Raw genomic sequence first — 19,555 nt, 5'->3', positions numbered from 1 at the left:
TTCCTTCTTTTCAGCTGCTGCTGAATTGTTCTGCAGTCCCATGTGTGTCAATACTCCAAAGCAATGGTACATCCCCCTGTGCTGGGCACTGCTGAGGCACCTTCAGTCCTGGGTTCAGTTTTGGGCCCCTCATGACAAGAAGGACATTGAGGGGCTTGTCCAGAGAAGGGCAATGGAGCTGGGGAAGGGGCTGGAGCACAAGTCTGGTGAGGAGCAGCTGAGGGAGCCTGGAGACAAGGACCCTCAGGGGGGACCTTTTTGCTCTCTACAACTCCCTGAAAGGAGCTTGTGGTGAGGTGGGAATTGGTCTCTTTCCCCACGTAACAAAATGAGAGGAAATGCTCTCCAGTTGTGCCAGGGGAGGTTTAGATTGGATATCAGGACACATTTTGTAAGTGAAAACGTTTTAAAGCTTTGGAACAGGCTGCCCAGGGAAGTGGTTGAGACACCATCCCTGGAGGTATTCAATAAATGTGAGGATACGGCCCTTAAGGTCATGGTTTAGGTGAGGCTGACTTGATGGTTGGACTTGATAATCTTAAAAGTCTTTTCTGTAATTTCTTGACTGGCAAAGTAAGAAAAGAGAGTGGAAACCACATGTAACCAGCCCTGTGGAGATGCTCCAGGCTCCCAGGAGTCATGCTCAGTCACACCTAAGCCATTCCCTGACTCACAGATGGAAGAGTGGAAGCAAGAAGGACCCTCACCTTCTGCACAGCTCCGTATCTCTGGATGGCATCCGACAGCTGGTTCTTCAGCCTGTCCAGCTGGAGCCTCTCTTGCTGTTTTGGGAGAAGAGAAGGCTGGTTAGCAGGTCTGTGGAGATAAATCAAGTGGTAAAGTGTCTCTGAAACCCTGGAAAAATTGTCCTGAGGGGATACATCAAATAAACAAGGTGGGCTCAGATAGAATCCTAAAAAATTTCACTGGGGATGCCAGGATGTAACAAGACTTTATTTTAAGGAAGTGAGCATGTGATTCTTTGGTCTTTCAGCCCAAAGCACTTAAAAATAATGCCACTTTGATATTCAGAATTTAGCACTGGAGAAAATAACCCAAGAGATCTTGCTATAAAAATCCTTTATTTGGATGACCATCACCTCATTTTGATGGCAATGGGAGACTTACTGGAATTGAGAGGTCCATCAGCCACAATGTTCCTTCTGCCTGGCCTAGCACCTGATTGTCAGAAACCAACTTGTCCTCACGTTTTCCAAAGAGACCAGATGTCACCACCTTTCTGTTTGGAGCTTGCTCCAGCAAGATTCCAATCTGTGTTTTAAACAGAAGTGTTCTTGGAAGGAAGACCCCAGTCAGCCTGATGTCACTACCCAACGTGAGTTAAAATCTCTGCTCTCACATGGGATGGCCAAACCCAAACGGTGTCAGGCAATGGAAATTCTCCTGGAACTATTTTACCCCTTGGATTTCAGATTTTACATGTGCAGGAGCTCACGTATCCAGGTCTTACAGAAGGGAATGAACTGCAAGGAAGTGGGAAGTCACCTTAAAATACAAGTAGCAAACAAAGCCCAACCTACGCTAAAGCTACTGAGCAGAAATGTTCAGTTTACAGCCATTTCAGAATTCAGAATTGTTCAGTTTACAGCCATTTCAGCTCTTCCAGAAAACTGCCTCAGAATACAAAAGCACATTTTATAAAGGATGGGATAAACATCTCTGATTCTTAATGGCAGCATTTCCACACACAGAAGAATATCCCAGTCTTACAGTTCTTCATCTAAAGATTTAAAACCATATTTAGAGAAGGGCAAGTATCATTATTGCCATTCTACAGATAAGGATCCATAAACCTTATGTTTGTTACACATGCAAAATAAGATAAAACTGCCACCCTGGAGAGCTGATCTCATGCTCCAGCATCCATCCTACCAAAAAAAATGGAATTCCTGATAGGCCTGTCTATTTACATCCTTGGAGATTATTTTGGAATGAAGCCCTAAAATAGCCATGTGCTATTTTACATCAATCTCCTGCCTTGTATCCCACTGATCCACTTACAGCAGCATCTTTGCTCCCAAAATACTGTCAATTTGCTCAGTTGGGCATCCTGACTCCAGTAGCTCCAGCAGCACTTGGAGCTTCATGGGAAGGCAGAGAAACTCCCACAGTGCATGTTGTTGGTAATGCACAACTGGTAGAAAATAAGGAAGAAAGGGGAAAAAATACTTTTTTTTTTGTCTGTGTGTGCATGCAAAGCAATCCACAGAAAGATGGATTGGTAAGGACTAATAAAGCTCTAAATTAATAGAAGGCTTTTCCTGCTGTGAGTAATTTTATGGGAGGAAAGTTTGCAGTCCTACCCAGATTCCCAAGAGGGACTTACTGACCAGCAGCCAATATCCACCAGAACTATTTATTCTATATAAGGGACGAGGTCTGCAGGCTTTATATCAAAATTTGTAGGTTTAATTACTTAAACTGCACAGTGTTAGAAAAGAAGAGCTAAATAAAAAAATAAAATCTGTTAAATTAATTGACCAGGGAGCAAAAAAATTATTATGCAACGCAATAGAGAACAGCAAGTTTATTTCTTATATTACTAAAATTGTTTGTGTATCTATTTCCTTCAGCTCTTAAATATTTTCCCTTTAATTTAGTAATTTTTCTCCCCATGACAGTAAAAACTATTCTCCTGAGAGTCCCCAGTGGACATTGCATGGGCTTCAAGGGCAAATAATGACATTCTTGTGTGGCACTTTAATTGGGTTTAATGTGACCTTGCCTGATTCCCCTTTTGACTCAATTTATGTCACAAAACGGAGCCAGGAGATCAGCACAAAAAGAGCACCAAAAAAAGCCCAGATGCCCATATTTCTGAGACAGCATCTTCTGTTTCATCAAGCTCAGATGGAATTATACAAGAAAAGGAAAAAAAAATAGTCCTTGTAGTCCATCACTAACCAAAGTAACATGTTAAAAACCATCCTGGTGTTAAGGTTGATGCCTGCACAAGTTTGATGTCAACATATGTAAACATCAAAAAGTGATCCCAGGTTTCCCTCTTCATCCTCTGGAGAGGACCATCACCCCTTCATTTTTTATTCAGGTGGGCTGGACTGCACAGGGTCCTCCACATGTTACAAAGGTAGCCTTTGGGGTGATTCAACCTTTAAATCCTTATCTCACCTGCCTGTTGGTAAGTGCCATAAATCCAGACTGCAAAACCCACTTGGATAGAGATGAGTGGTGTGTTTAGGGCAGCATTATTGCCTGGTGGAAGGGCAGTGAGTCCAGAGCTGAAGTAACACAGGACTTTGGAAAAATGGCAGGGAGTGAGGATAAAACATCAGTTCAGGAATATTCCTGACTTAGAGACCATATGGATGCTGGAAGCAAGGAGGTAACAGAAAACTGCCAGGCAGAATCAAGCAGAATTGTCCTTATAGTCATTTCAGCTGCTGAATCATCTTTTATGTGGGTCAAACTCCTCTGCTCTCACACCAGTTGGAGTTTGGTCCCACAGTAGGTTTCTGTTCTTCCCCACGGATCAAACCACAGGTCAAATTCAGCAGGAATATCTGGAGTGTAAAGGGTTGTGTAGGAAGGTCAGAAACCTCCTCTTTGTCTAATCTTTGCACTGGAGACCAGAAGATGGGAATCATTCCCACCCTGTGACAACACTGTTCGTAGGAGTTGAACCTCCTGATGACATCCCAGTCTGTCCATATAACAGAGGGGTTTTGTGGGGCAAACTGCAACTCTTAAGTCCTGCTCTGATCTGGCCACACTCTGTTTTTGTCTATCCCCAAAGCTGCCTTTTTACCAGCACACAGCCCTGAGTGAATATCACATCCAGATGTATTCCGTGGCTTGGGCCTTTCCAGACACCTCAACACAATTCCAAACTCACCAGTCCTCAGTGCACAGCTGAGTCTTTAGCCAGTGCCAAATTTATGTGGAGCCACATGATTTCTGTGGTACTTTCACCCAAACTGAGTGAGACTCTGAGACAAATGTGAACTGGCCAAGGCTTTGTTGCTGTGTTCTCAGTTTCTAATTCCACATGATCCAGAACTGGTTTCTGCAGCTGTTTTCCTCTGGGTCATTTATAAGTGAAAACTACATTTACCATGTAACAGGAAAGGAAGTTATAACAAGCCATTGAGCTTAACAGAGCTTAACAGCCTTAAAGTACCCACTGCCACTTCTTTTTTTTGTGTGTGTGTGTTTTGGTTTTTTTTTTTTTTTTTTTTAATTATTCCTCCTTCCATAAGACCTACCACCCTCCCCCAACATCACCTAGATTGGCACATACCCTGGATGAGCCTCTGACAATCTCAGACAGCTGCTTGATGGCTTTGGTGCTGGTGGTGATGGTTTTATTAGTCTCCTGCTGGGTCGCATGCCTGCAGAAGGGAAGAGATGATGGGAATTGCAATTGAAATTAATTGCATAATGAGACACTTAGAGACATTTATCAACCTGCAGAGCAATTGAGACAACACAACACACAGCACATGGAGGCACAGGAGGGCTACAAGAGTCCTGGGTCTTGACAATGGAAGACAGAAGGAAATACTGGGAAGGAGCTGCCCAAAATATTCTTCCTGTGGTCAGCACAGAGACAGTGGCTGTGGACCTGCAGAGTCAGTGGGGGTGCTAAAGTGAAAATAGGGGGTGGACAGGTAAGGAGGCCACCACAGATGGTTGGTATCGCAACTAAAACTGCCAAAAGAAGGGGTTTATAGCAAAAAGAGGCGGGACAGGGGAGTTACCTGATGGCTGGCCCAGGACAATGTTGTACTCGGAGGAGAACTTTGAGTTTGAGCAGAACAAATTTCCTTGCAGTGATCATCTATATGATAATGGCAGAGTATTCCAGGAAAGCACTTTACCTTACTGCTTTTCAGCACTGTAACAGGTAGGCAGGGAGCCAAACCCTTTCATGGTTTTCCCTCTCCTTTACACCCCAAATTCTGGCACCATTTTTTTCTTGTAAGCGCTTGTTGCTGGTGCCTTGCTCTTTGGGACCAAAAAAATAGGGGCAAGAGACAAAAATGCTCCCCAAAGGTACTTATTTGCTCAAGCTTTGTTAACATCAACAGGGCATTTTCAGCCTTTGAGCTTCCTCAGAAACACTTCACATCTTTTTAGTTACAAAGGGGTGGTTTTTCATGAGGTTTCTTTCATAAACTCAGGAAATACTTGAAAAAAAAAAATGGAGAAAATGGTGGGTTTTTCTCCTTTAGAGGAAATAGAGGAGCCACAGTTGTATTGAAAATACTCATTTGTCAGTAGTTTGGTTTGGGTTTTATTTCAGGTTTGGTGGGATTTGGAGTGAATGAAATTTCTGACTTAAAAAATGTCAAGATGACTATTTATGGCCCCTCTGTCCTCAAGACCCAGGGCCTGTCCTGACTCTTCAGCTCCTTCCTGCTTCTCTGTCAGTACTGATGGACACCAGCTCTTTCAAGACTTATGTCAACTCTTTCAGCATCCCCTTTGAGGAGCAAGGCCAGTCCCTAAAGTCTTTACCAAACACAACCCTGACTAAAATTAAATTGAGACCTCTCTTAAGGTCTCAGTACAGAAGTTTGGCATATTTTGTTTTACCACTTCAGTGCTTTTCTGCAAACACCTCAGTTGGGAAAGCTGTCTGGGATATCAGGATCATAAGATGGCCTGGGTTGGAAAGGACCTTAAAGATCATCTTGTTCTGATCGCCCACCATGGGCAGAGACACCTTCCACTAGACCAGGTTACTCTGAGCCCCATCCAGCCTTGAACACTTCCAGGCATGGAGCATCCACAGCTTCTCTGGGCAATCTGGTCCAAGGCACCACCACCCTCACAGTGAATAAAACTGGACTTCTTTGACACCATACAGGAGAGAGAAATAATCCCATATCAAGACAAAACTGGATCCAATGACTAGTTATTACCTCTGTGTAGTCAAATCAAGATACCATTTCTGTGCTCATTCATCAAAATGCATTTCATTTATTTATGATCCCAGGACTCACTGCAGCAGCTGAGCAACTACATCACTGCTAATTTGAGATGGAAGAGGTCATATCTAGCATAGACAGGTATTCCACACTGTCACTGCAAGAGAGGGAGCTGGGAATTGAATCCTGTCACATTGCTTACATCAAGGAGTGCACAGCCTGATCCCCAACCTTTTCATCAAGTAAATCTTGCCACCAAGTGCATGAATTCTATAATCAGCAGATGATTCAAAAGTGAGATTTCCATACCTAATTCCTCTAAATGGAAGGCAAGATTCGGGGCTGACATCCAGTCATTTTGATTTGACCTCCTTAAATTATCTTCCCAAGAAGAACTCAGGGATTTATGCACCAGTAATTCCCCATCCCCAAAGTGAAATGGCTTGTTAGGCTCGTGCATCCAATCCTTCCCAATCTCTGAAGTTAAATAAACTCTTATTAATTTGCAATTTTATGTTAGATCTTTTATGTAATAAGTCCACACCGTGCACAAACTTTACTCAGCTGCAAAATAACTGGTACAAAAAAATAAAGGTTCTGCCTTCCACCTCTCAATTCAAAGGCATTTTAACCAACAAGCTGGTGCTCGATTTTGGCACTTCCCACTATGTTGTCAGCACAATTAACTTCTTAATCTTCAGCCTCAGAGATAAGCTCAGAAATGAGACAATGATTATATTCAATTTACATTAAGGGCTATTAAAATCTTCATTAAAAAAACAAAACAAAACAAAACAAAACAAACCTTGAAACTCCACTCCCTGCAGCATTTTATTTTCATTTGTAATGGTAACAAGATATGTTTTATTGTTATTATTAGCAGTATTATTAGTATTATTATCTGTCTTTATATTCCTCTCCCCATGGAAGTGTGGAAGTTAATTAAAGGGTTGTCTTTGATGAATCAAATCTGCTTCTCAAAAGAGTTCTCCACACAACAGGAAGTTAATACTCAGCCTGTGGAGTCACCAAGTACCTAAAATATAAACGTTGCCAAAGATTCACCTGTCTGAAAACAAGCACTCCAAGAGGAAAAAACTGAAAGGGTGTCACTCAGGAGGAGACACATCTCTCGCTGAGCATTTCTGCATGCACAGAGATTGCAAAGACAAAGCACTAAATAATACAGGAGAAGCCAGGATGCTGCCCAAGAGGTGCCCGTGGTGGCTGTTTTCTGTACCAGAGGAGCACAGTCCACTGAATCCGTAATCACTGCATCCATAATCACCGCATCCATAATCCCCAGCTGCTCCCAGTTTGTTCTCTGAACGACCACATCTCTAATTTATTTATCCAGTTTGAAGGGGAGCACTGCAAAGGGGCAGATCTGTCCCTGCTTCCCTTCCCCTCAGGGATAGAGGGAGGGAGCTGAGCTGCTGTTTGAGCTTCTTTGAGGCGCTTGATGAATGGCCAAGTCAGCAAAAAAAAAAAAAAATCAGACCCCAAATGCAACAGCAAAGACCGACAAGTGAAAGACTTCTCTCTGCCTCACTGTGCCTGCTGATCCTTACAATAATCCCAAAGAGCTTTGCTTTCTAGTTCCAGCAGGAAATGGCATTTCCACTCATAATACAAGATACAGCTTATTTTACTTTCATCTGATCCCGAAAGAAGAGCAATAATATTTTTTTTGGGTACAGATCAAAGATTCCTTTAATTTACTGCTTTAAACACCATTAGATTCAGCAGCCCCTCTGGCACAGGGCATAGCACTGGAGTAGTTTTTTTTGCATTTAAGAGCCAAGTGGTCAAGTAGGTTTGACTGGAGTTAAGCCAGGTGGCTCAGCATGATTCAGCTCGTGTCCTTCACAGCTGCTGTGATGTTCACTGCAGTTTTGTTATCCAAAAAAAGGTAAAAATTGTGCTATGTGGAGCAGAGTACTGAGCTGCAAGATCTGTGGTTTAAGCAGATGGAGGTTGAGTAGCTGCATTTACATTTATTCCACTGTTGTTGCAGGCAGAAATACGTAAGAGTGCATCACACACGGATAAGGAAATCGTTCACACCACAAGACATCTCTTTCCTGTCCTACAGTGATGGATTTTGTGAAGGTCTGGTGTCTGTGGGAAATGATATCTGTGAGAACTGATGTTTGTGGGAACTGATATCTATGGAAACTGATAGACTCCAGCAAACTACAAATACATGTAAATAAAACTCCATGCATTGGCCATAGGGACAGCAATGGGTACTTAGATCCCTAAGGATCCTATTCCCCTTTCTCCACCTAATCAAGGTGCTTAAATCTAGAGCAAAGCCAGTGGAGGTGATTTGTGGTCTGTGGAGGGAGGTATCTCCACAGATGATGCAGAGAAGTCCACACTTCAGCAGTAACCCACCATTTCTGGATCTCTGCTACACAGCCAGGATGATCCTAGAGCAGAATCAGAGAATCACAGAATATCCTGAGTTGGAAAGGACCCACAAGGATCATCCAAGTCCAACTCCTGGCCCTGCACAGGACAACCCCAAGAATCACACCATGTGCTCAGGAGCATTGTCCAAAAGCTTCTTGAGCTCTGTCAGGCTTGGGGTTGTGATCTCTACCCTGAGGAGCCTGTTCCAGTGCCCAACCACCCTCTGGGTGAAGAATCTCTTCCTAATATCCAACCTAAAACACCCTGAAACATCTTCATGCCATTCCTTTGAGTCCTGTCACTGGTCACCAGAGAGAAGAGATCAGTGCCTGCCCCTCCTCTTCCCCTCATGAGGAAGCTGCAGACAGCTGTGAGGTCTCACCTCAGAGCTAAGGGTGTTTCCAGAAATGGATGATCCAGGCCTAAATTGTTTCACTAAGTTTCATCAAGCCCCAAAGTACATTTACTATGTTGTTACAGTCACCAAAAGAAGAAAGGTTAAATCTACTTGTTCAGCCTCCAAAATGACTCTCACAGCCTTCCCCCCCCCCCCCCCCGCTTTCTGCTTTAAGACCTAATTTTGCATGTTGAGGAATAGTTTACAACAGGGCAAAGTAAGAGCTCTAATTCTGATCTGTCAGCAAACCCCTTTGCATAGGTGTAAATCATCCAGCAGAGTAAAAGTCAGGAGAAAAACAGGCTGCTACTTTCAGGTTTCAAGCCCCACAATATTCTAAAATAAAAGCATCATGGATTTCCAATTTGCCTGTCACTTGAAAGTATTAGGAGAGGTGGTGCTATTTTTCTTACAGGAGCTCAGGGGATGGTCTGTGGTTGTGTGGGAAAAGAAGGGGAGGTATTTCAAATGCACCTGACAGGGGTGAAATACCATCTCTGGAGAGAACGTGGTTATAAGTTTGCAGTTGTGTTCTTCGGTGGTTCTGCATTAAAACAGAAGATTTTCTTGGTCAGACAGCACCTCTCACAAATTTCATCCCAGAAATGCAAACCTTAGCAAAACTTCTCATGGCTTTTTCAATACCCGTCAGGCACCTGCTTTTATCATTGCTGCTTAAAATTAAATAATAATAAATAAAGAAACGGTTATGACTGAGATAAGGAGAATTCTTGCTCCCCTGCAGGATTTGACCAGCTACAGGCAGCTGGTTACTCATTAGCTTGCTACCAGAAACCCAGCTTTGCGTTTTTCAACTAAATTATCTCCAGAGCAGTCTATAAGACTCCCCTCTTAACCCCTCATCACCTCCAGATTAGTTCCATATCACCCCAGACTCATCTGTCAAGTCATTACTGACAGCTCAGCCCTCAAGGAGGACCCCACGGGAAGCAGCTTCACAACCTCCCTGCCATCAGTCACCTCCCAAGTTAGTTTTCCTCCTCCCACCCACACTATTCCCAAGTCAGTTTTAATTTTACAAGTTTCACTTTATTTCCTAATGAAAGAGCCCCCCTGGATCCTTTGTAAAAGCCTTGCAAGCACTGAACTATATTACACCTCCCTCTCTCTCATTATCCATAAGCCTCTTAGCTTAGGAGAGACAGAAATTAATTTAATTTGCCATAATTTCATTATGACGAACCCTGGTGCCTACTGATCATGATAGCGATTTTTTTTCCCCCCCCTCCAGGTGCTGACAAACTGTTTATTTCTTAAGTCATCTCCCTGCACCAGATTCCTGCAAAAAGCGAACAGATCCCTCCCTTCCCATCCCCAGGACCTCGGCTGCCCTCCCTGAGCTCTTAATATTCACCAGAGTTTCCGGTATTGCCCCGATAATCCTTTTAGTGCCCGAAGATAAATGACATCAAACCGTGACTACTCTGATTGCTTTGCCTGTGCTTTCTAATTCTGTCGTGCCTTTCACATTCCTGCATTAAGGGGTGGACCAGGGCTTAACATCTGTCAGGGAAAGGCCACTGGGATGTTTTCCTGCAGCAATTCTCAGCCGGGAGGTTCCCGTGGCAATAATAGAAAGCAAATTAGAGACCTACAACCCCCACATCGTTGTTAGCACACCTTTCTCCCAGTAATTTACTGCAGTTCCTTGCGGTTCCTTGGACTGGAGCTGTCTTTCCAGGTTTTTCAGGGTTGGAACAGGATGATCTTCAGGACCCCTTCCAACCCAAACCATTCTAGGATTTTGTGATTAAGTGGTCAAGCCCAGCTAAAGGTCACTGCATTTAGGACTCTGTAGCAGGAGTTAACAGAGCCAGTCAACTTGAAGGGAGAACAGGGAGAACTACACACTCTTGAGTCCTGCTTTTAGTTCGGAAACACAGAAAACGAAAACATACACTGTAAAAGTGTGTTATAAACTAGTAGAAGGTGTCCTTGCCCGTGTCAGGGGGTTGGAGCCAGGTGATCTTTAAGAGCCCTTCCAACCCAAACCACTCTAGGATTCTATGCAGAAACCATCCCGCTTTCCTGAGAATTGCAGAGACGTGGATGTTGCCTTGGTTTTACCCTCAAATCTATTTGTGTGTGGACTCCAATATACACAATCCCCCTTCTTAGAACTTCCCTGTTGCAAAACACAGGCTGGAAGGAACAGACACAAAACGCAATAAAATAACGAATCCCAAGAACTTCATCCAGATAAAACTGCTGACCGATATATCTGCCTAAGTAAGTTCTCTCATAATTTATACTCCTGTAGAGGTTTGCTCACATATTGCAGGGCAGAATCAGAAACATTGCTCTGAGAGAATAGAAATGTGTAAGGAAGGATCCTACACACGCACACACACATGTAGGAAAGACAGGGACAAATGGACAGGAGATAAATGGCAGTGCAGATTACTTTAGCCTATTATCCTTTCCACACTCACTCTCTTGGTTTTAGCATTTAACATGCATTCAATACTCAATCTGGCACTGTGAAAAGCAAAGATGAAGGGCACTTTACTGATGGGAATGAATGATCGATTGTTTCAGCTCTCCTTGAGAAACTACCATGAAACCATCATTAATAAAGGAGCCAGCACTTGGTGGATGAAAAGTTTTGGTGAACAGAGATGTAGAACAAAATTTTTTAAGGCTTTATTCTGATTTTAAAAGTCACTTCTGCTGGTTCATGTGTTTTCTTGCCATTGGATTTTTTTTAGTGGCAAGAGCACGCAGAGCAAACATCTGCAAAAAGGGAACAAATCACACCAATTTCTGAGGTGTAGGCATTTCCATCCCAGAAAATACATGTTTCATTAAAAAGGAAAAAAAAAAAAAAAAAAAAAAAAAAAAAAAAAAAAAAGCCAACATTGCTTAAACCCAGGCAATTTTAATTGAAAAATGAATCCATTTCACTCAAACGACTGTGAAGTGTTTTGTTATTTTGTGAAGCGAGCAAGAAATCAAAGGCAAACAAACAGCTCGAGACACTTTTCAGTTTGCTGGGGTTATTTGTGTATTTCTAGTTAGGGGCATTAAAGCACAAATGCTCCTGTGTGGATGCTTAAATTAAGCAATGTGCCTAAACCCAGTTCCTCGATCAGGATTTAAGTGAGAAGGAAAAGGCATTAGCAGCAATTGTAGCACAGAAATTGTCAGGGTGTAGCAAACAGGCTGTCTCATACAGCAGTGAAAAATGCCCACTCTTGGACTAACAAGAAATCTAAAAGGGAAGGCAATGACCAAGCAATTCTTTTACAGTCTAAAGAGCCAAAGCAGGTGGTTTATCATCTCTGAGAAACTCAGCTTTAGGAAGCAGCAGGCAAACATCCAGGGCACTGCAGCAGAGTGCACAGACACGATGGCTTTGTGTCCAGCCAGGGCAGGAATCAGGTGCTGTGGGTTTCAGAAGGAAGCAGGTTCAGCAAAGGAAACACAGCTGCTGAAGTTACACCGATCCCCCCACTCCATCCCAGATGAAAAACGGGGGAGATGTCACCACAAAGCTCACGGACCAGCCTGGAGGAAGGTTTGATACACACTGGTTTCCTTAATGGGAAATATGAAGAAACTATTTTAAATGAGCAGCACCAAGGGTCGGTGGGACACCAGGTTTCTTAGGAATCCACCTTTTAGGCACTGTAAAAAGCCTTCATAAACTTTTTTCCACATGGAAGTTAATTAATGTTGCACTGTGAATATCAATCATTGAAGCTGTCTGGGCAATGCAAGTGGACTGGCACTTACAGCAGATGTTGAAAATGATGTAAACTCCTCTAACAGTGAAGTAACAAGTAAAGGAACCCAATATTTAGCAAACTCCTGATCTATTTGTTTTGCTTCAGTACCATCACTGGCAGAGGCAGTGCAATAGCCTTTGGCTTCCAAGACAGATGTGGGTGATCCCAAAACTTGAGTTTCTCTTGACATCCCTTTCTTCTCCATCTGGAAACTCCATTCAGATGGGACACGATGATTTTGGGTTTATTCAGCTGGGATTCAAATGCATATTCACAGACAAGTCTACTTAAAACATGGCTGATCCATAGAGTCCATGTCCAGTGAGACCACATCCTTCTAAACAGATAGATCTTCTGCATCTCACAGTAAATAGACCTTTCTGTCCACAAAAAACCGTGATCTTAATATGCTTTTTTATGTGTTCAGACATGCTCCTGTTCCCAAACCAGCCCCTATAACATCCCACTGTCCCACATCTCATCTCACCTCCCTGGGCTCAACCCCCTCTCTCACACATCCTAAAGAGAATGAATTATTTTCCCCTCCCTACCATTTCCACACCCCCAGCAATAAGCACTTCACCAAAACCAAACATCAGCCTTAAGTTCTCTAATTCCTAAAACAAACAAACAAACAAAAACCCCAAAACAACTTCACACCAAGAGTTTGCTACTATACCTCTACATCAGCCTCCCTGAACTCCTAAAATCCTGTGCCATGTGCTCTGGGATGACCCTGCTTGAGCAAGGAGGTTGGACCAGATGAGCCATTCTGGTCCCTTCCAGCTGGCATTTTGTGATTCTATGATTCTGCATCCCCAAAACATGTCCCAGTCACATCCCCTGAACCAGGACATGACCTCCTGCCCCACTACATCTCCATGCACTTATGAAGTGTGGCCACTCACACCCTTCACCCGTTCAACTCCATCAACTGAGAGCAGGATAAGAGGACTTATCACTCTGGTTCCCTGATCACATTTTATTCCCTGACACAGGATGTCCAAACCACCTCCTCACCCACCTAAAATTCATCCCAGGTTTCCACCCATGCCCTGAGCATGGATGAGAACTGTGGCTCTCATCCTCCTTGGTAAAATAATACTGGGACCAGACTGGGAAGCTGCAAATTGTTGTTCTTCAGGCAGAAAAAAATGACCTTCATGACTCCTTCAAAAGGTGACAACTTCCACTGCTGCTGAGAACGACACCTGACTGCTCCCCCTACGATGGGCTGGGGACCTCTGCTCTAACCAGTGGCATTCCTGTGGTACTGGGTGTGTGACATTTGTGACCAGCTCCATGAGCTCCATGGGCAAGAGCAAACCCCAAGCACTTCACAGTTTGTTTTTGCTCTCTGTCCTCCACCTCTTCCTCTGCTAGAAAGGACTTTGGAGAACAGTGGGATGCAGATATGGAAGTCAGCTGGAGGAAAGAGACATTTTAAAGTACAAATTGAAGCCCAAAATTTGATGTTGTTACCAGTGCTGGCGCTTTCTGAACACACTCCCTTGAGGAACTTGTGCCAAGGTCTATTTTATCTGATTTTTTTTTTTTTTAAAGTAGAAGACAGGAGAACAGAAAAAACATGACAGCAATACAAGGCAGAAATCAGCTTTAAAATATGTTTGCTTGAGAGGATTTTTTGCTATGGCTTTATTTGTTTTCATATTGCACTCTGCTCTCAAAAAGCAAGGAGCTGACTAAAAGGAATTGTGCTGGGAAGAGAAATGGATCTCAGCAGCCTACTTACTACCTATTGCTCTATCCCATATACTTCATATGCCTCTTTAAATCTGACACCTCTGCAACTTTCTGAACATAAGGGCAAGCTGTGAAGTACAAGGGAAATTAATATATTTATCCTGCACAGAGTGCAAGACACTCAAAATACAGAGTTCTTGATCTCTAAATACTTTTCTATCTCCTTCACTGTCTTTTCCACTCACGTTTCACTCTGCCTTGCATTGCTCTTCCAGCAACTCTTTAATTTAGCAGGCAGACAGATGTACCTGTCTCTTTTTAGCAATTATTAAGTTTCCAAAACAGAGGCAAAATCCTGAAAGAAATGCTACTGGTGAGACTCCTCTGCTCATCAGCCCCACATTTCACTAATTTAAAGATCCTTCAGGCTCTCAGGTGACAACAATACATAATTCCCAGTGTCCCAGAAGTCGCTCTTCACCACCACCCTCCAGCTGACACCAGCCCATAAAGCAGCCCGGCAGTCGGATTACAAAAACACAGGGCACTTTATTGGCCCATAAAACACCCTCAAGAGCAGCCATGTGAATGAAGACCCCGTTTTGTGGGGCTGTAAATACTGCACCGGCACCCAAAAGGCGCTGCTATTCCAGGAACTGTGCAAATCACCCTCTGTGGTCCACGACAAAACGTCTCGGGGCCGCGGCCAGAAGGACCCGAGGAACTCCACAGGGAAAACAACAATTAAAATGCACCACCAGTCGTCCAAAGAATTAGACTTCAAAGAGATACTGCCCTAATAAGAAAGGGGTACAAATAGATAATAAAAGGATAAGCAAACAGAATAAAAGACCCGAGGAAGTCCATTATAAATCAACAGGCTCCGAGCTTTGTTTCAGGCGAGGTGAGACTCTCTGCTGGCAGAAGGCAGTGGATGAAGCACGTAATGAACTCGGATAGAGCAGCTCTCTGTTTACAGGGAGGGCCAAGGGAAATATCCAAACGTTCCCATCCATTCAAATGTGAAAACTGTAAGCCCTGTTATCAGAAACCTCTGCTGCTGATAGCAAATTTGTTCTCCAGAGGGAAAATGGATTCAGCTTAAGAACCACTGTTCAGGGGCCAGGGCAGGTACTTGAAAGAAAATTACCTGATGAAAGATCAATAATGTTTCTCCTCTCCCTGAATCGAGGTTTTATGTGCAGAATAAAAAATTCCAGGGACTGGTTCTCTCCCCCACCTTGCTAAGCCATTGTAAATGTAACCAAGCAAGGATATTACATATTTAGGATCATGTGAAAATCACATTGCGTTTGTGCAGGCACCCAAAAGGGAAAGAAAATATTGAAAGCCACACTCAGTGCACCATAAAAGCAGACAGAGCAGCACATGTTTCCTTGCAGCCTTGATGCTTAAAACCAGGATTTCCTACAAAATGGTAAGCATGCTAATTTTATGCAATAGCTGCCAAAAAGTTGTGCACATGGATCCAGCTGACAGGTTCCTTAAATGAATCCAGCAGCAATATCCATTAAAGGCCCAGTGCACCACAGGAGAGATGTTACTGAAGCATGTGACTGACCTTTCCTTTTAAAATAAAAGGATTTTACATCAAAAGAGGGTCAGGCTGAAATGCAAGAGGCTAAGGGGAGTAATCCTAAATATATTTTTTTTTCTTTTCTTTCCCAAATGGACAGAAGAGTTTGTTCAGCTGAAAATAGAGTTCTGGAGTACAATGAAAATCTGGAGAACATCAGACACATGAGATCTTGGGTAAACGGTGATGGCTTAGCTATTATGGAGCAGAAGGAGATTTTTCCCTCCCACTTGTTTGTCAGTTCACTCAAATCTATCAGTTGGTTTGTGTTGTGCTAGAAATAAGAGGCAAATGTCAACTCCAAACTGCTGGACTGCTTTTGAGGGATCTGAATCAATAACCCTATAGCTGCCTAAATAAAACCCACTGAAATTAAAAGTTGAGGGTAATCCATTAGGTGTGGGGTCCTGCCCTTGGGTCACAACAACCCCATGAATTGTTACAGGCTTGGGACAAAGTGGCTGGAAAAGGACCTGGGGGTGCAAAACATGAGCAAGGATGTGCCCAGGTGGGTAAGAAGGGCAGTGGCACCTGGGCTGTATCAGCAATAGTGTGGCAGCAGGACCAGGGCAGGGACTGTCCCTCTGGGCTGGGCACTGGTGAGGACACACCTCAAATCCTGGGTTCATTTTTGGGTCCCTCATGACAAGAAAGACATTGAAGGGCTGGAGCGTGTCCAGGGAAGGGCAGTGGAGCTGGTGAGGATGAGTTGAGGGAACCAGGGTTGTTCACCCTGGAGAAAAGGAGGCTCAGGGAGGACCTTTTCACTCTTCACAGCTCCCTGAAAGGAGGGTGTAGCAAGGTGGGTCTCTTCACATAAGCATCAAGTGCCAGGACCAGAGGAGATGCTCTCAAGTTGCACCAGGGTAGGTTTAGGTTGGATACTGGGAAAAATTTCTTCACTGGAAAATATGACAAGCATCCAAAGAGTGTGACCAGGTGGAGTCACCATCCCTGGTAAGATTTAAAAGAGGTGTAGATGTGACATTTGGGGACATGGTTGAGTGGTGGACCTGGCAGTTCTGGACTAATGGTTGGACCAGATGACCTTAGAGGTCTTTTTCAATCTGAGTGATTGTATGATTGTAAATAATTCTATGATTCTGTGGTTAGAAAACAGACTCTCCCATGCTGAAAAGAAACATCCCCTGTCCTTGCATTTTTAATCCTGGACTGGCTGTAAGACTGTACTGCCACATTCTTTAAGTGCCTTGGCTTTTGGAGACTGAACACCTCTGATATACTGGATTGTGGGTCATTTTGATGTTATCCCAAATGGACTTTATTACCATCCAGTGTTAATTCTTTAACTGAGAGCAAATCAGCCAGATATCCCAAGCCAGTTCTTGGGCCTATTTTCAGGACTCTTCCCAACTGTACAAAACCCAAATGCCAGATGAGATGCAGATTCACAACTCCCAATGCATGTGACACCCAAGCCATCAATCCAATCACCTACAATCCAGGACGTCATCACCCTGTAGGTACCAAAAACACAGAGTGTGGCCCTCTATTTAGTTAAATGTCTGTAGGAATTCAGTGTCTGTTCCTTCCATGGTTTAGAAATACCTGCTGAAAAGAGACAGGCAGATTTCCTGCTCTTAAAGCTCCCTTACTTTCCAGGCTGATGGGCTCCTGCACAGAGAGAATCCCACAAAAAAAGTTCTGCTGCTGCCCACAAGTTATACCACGTCTTCTGGCTGGAGCATCCACCTGGATCTCTTCCCTTTACCCCAAAATTGTTGGAAAGATGTGAAGATAAGCCAGCTGAAGGCATGAAGTCAGCATGGGCAAGTTCTAAGATATTAATGAACTCCAAGTCCTTCCTTAACTGAGGTCTAGTGTCATATGAGGGTCCCAAAAGCCTGCTCAGAGTTGGCCTTGATCTTGAGCAAGGACCAGATGACATCAGAAAACCCTTCCACACAACACCATTTGTGATGTGATGAGCTCTGCTCAGATCACTGGATTGATGTTTTTCCCCTATGTTATCACCCTTTTCCTAACCACTTCATTCCAAAGGTAACTGAGGGTTATCTCTGATCAAAAACAGGGTTTACCAAAAAGTTTGGAAAGCCCTGAAGTAATCATGCAATTTAAATAAAATTAAATATATAAATTGGGAAAAAAAAATCACTGCTTCCTGATTATCTACTTTCCTGTATTAATGATTAAAAAAAAATAAAAATAAATTCTGTCATTTCTTGATGGAACGTGAAAGAGAACTGGTGGTATTTTTAGCTGCACTGCCAAACAGAAATATCCTGTCCACAGGTTCCATCCCATTAGACTAACATTTAACTGGGTATTTGTAGGCTCCTCTAAACAGCTTGACCAGACAATGGGATTAAGGCTTTGATAGCCCAAGTCTTTCTGCCCATCTCCCAGCCCTGCCCTAAAGGCAGCCCACGGTGGGCCCAAAACCAGCTGCAGCCATTCACAACCCTGCCCTGTTCCTGTGACTTCACTGTCACAATCCCAGCTTCAGCTCAGCCAGGTTTTGGCAGATTTTGCACCCTTGGTGAGATTCAATTTTCTGCTGTAGAGGTGCCTCATAATCTCATCACCCAGATGGGTCCTTGTCACCTGCTTCCCCCCCAGCTGCAGGCAGGGTGCAGGATGATGCTGGATCTCCTCTTCCTCCTCCCTCCAGCTGCTTTTTCTTTGGAGAGGGCACTTTGCCAACAGCTCAGAGGAGCCCCATGCAACCAGTGTCATCTCACCCCCAGTGGGCGAAAGGGTCCTGACACAACATCTCTGTCACACCAGCAGGATCTTGGTTTTAGTCCTACAACACTTTCCTTACCAAATAGACTCTTAGAAAAGGAGCCTTTTACTATCTCTCATAGGAGATAAAAAAAAAAATTTCTATCAGTGCAGGATCTCATCTGCCCTAAAAAATTCCCTAAAAGGAACCTGCTGAATCAGCTGTATTCATTTGATTACTACATATCAATCTCTTATATTGATGTATTAATTTAATGCCACTTTGGAAGTGAAGTGTGCCTTATTATTTTTATTATTTTGGAGGCTGGAAGATGTCAGAGATAACTACAAAGAAAGGTCTTTGGGACTGTATCCCTGAGAACAGAAAATAAAACCCAGCAATCTACAGCAGCAGCTTTTGAACAATGACATGAAATCAACTTTTCAAATGCCTGGCTGTGCAGCAGGGAACATGGTGGGGGAGTAGGGACTTTTTTTTCCTAAGTGAGAGGAAAATATTGCAGAAATATTCCTCTTCCCTTCTGCCTCCCCTCCCTGGAGAGCTGCCTTTTGGGGTTGGGGTTGTAGCTCCCCAAATGCAAAGAGGATCACAAACAGCAAGTGAAATCACTGGAAAAAGAAAGACATCAATTAATCTCCAAGTCAAACCACCTTCTTTTTCTCATAGACCAAAATAAAATCAATATTTAGAACAGGCAACCCAGTAATTTACCAACTCCTCTGTTAACATGACAGGCAGCAGGTCCTCAGCTCCCCTTGGCTCATGGTTCCAGCTCCATTACTTGGCACAGCAAGCTGAGACTTGCTCAAATTTTCATCTATTCAGAATTACACTTTAATCCAAGCTGTAAAAGTTGCCACCTCTATGCATCTGAGAATTAGCCATCGAGGAACTGTGATACAGTGCTAAGGGAAGTCCATAATTTTATTATTAAATAAGACTTTCTATCACTTCATGCTTTCCTGTGTCCTATTGAGAGCCCTGATAGCCATTCAAGTCAAAACAAGTCCTTTATTATTTCCCAATCAGCCTGGTGCTGTCCAGGACAGT

General features: G+C 43.4%; 1 protein-coding gene across 4 annotated transcripts in view; it reads right to left on the bottom strand.

Annotated features, from left to right (window-relative positions):
• The window catches only part of TSNARE1 (t-SNARE domain containing 1), a 458,997-nt gene that overhangs the window by 252,951 nt on the left and 186,491 nt on the right, over positions 1-19,555 (bottom strand). For all 4 annotated transcript variants that reach the window (XM_050313442.1, XM_050313469.1, XM_050313451.1 and 1 more), the window contains 2 exons: positions 4,280-4,370; positions 708-782 (listed from right to left, as the gene is read on the bottom strand). In XM_050313442.1, coding sequence (XP_050169399.1) covers positions 708-782; positions 4,280-4,370 — 166 coding nt within the window. The remainder of the gene's footprint in view (positions 1-707; positions 783-4,279; positions 4,371-19,555) is intronic.

The sequence above is a fragment of the Myiozetetes cayanensis genome, unplaced genomic scaffold (assembly GCF_022539395.1).
Source record: "Myiozetetes cayanensis isolate MyiCay16 unplaced genomic scaffold, myiCay2020 scf1, whole genome shotgun sequence".
In the NCBI taxonomy this organism is placed as follows: Eukaryota; Metazoa; Chordata; class Aves; order Passeriformes; family Tyrannidae; genus Myiozetetes; species Myiozetetes cayanensis.
This window is presented reverse-complemented; position numbering and strand designations above follow the sequence as displayed.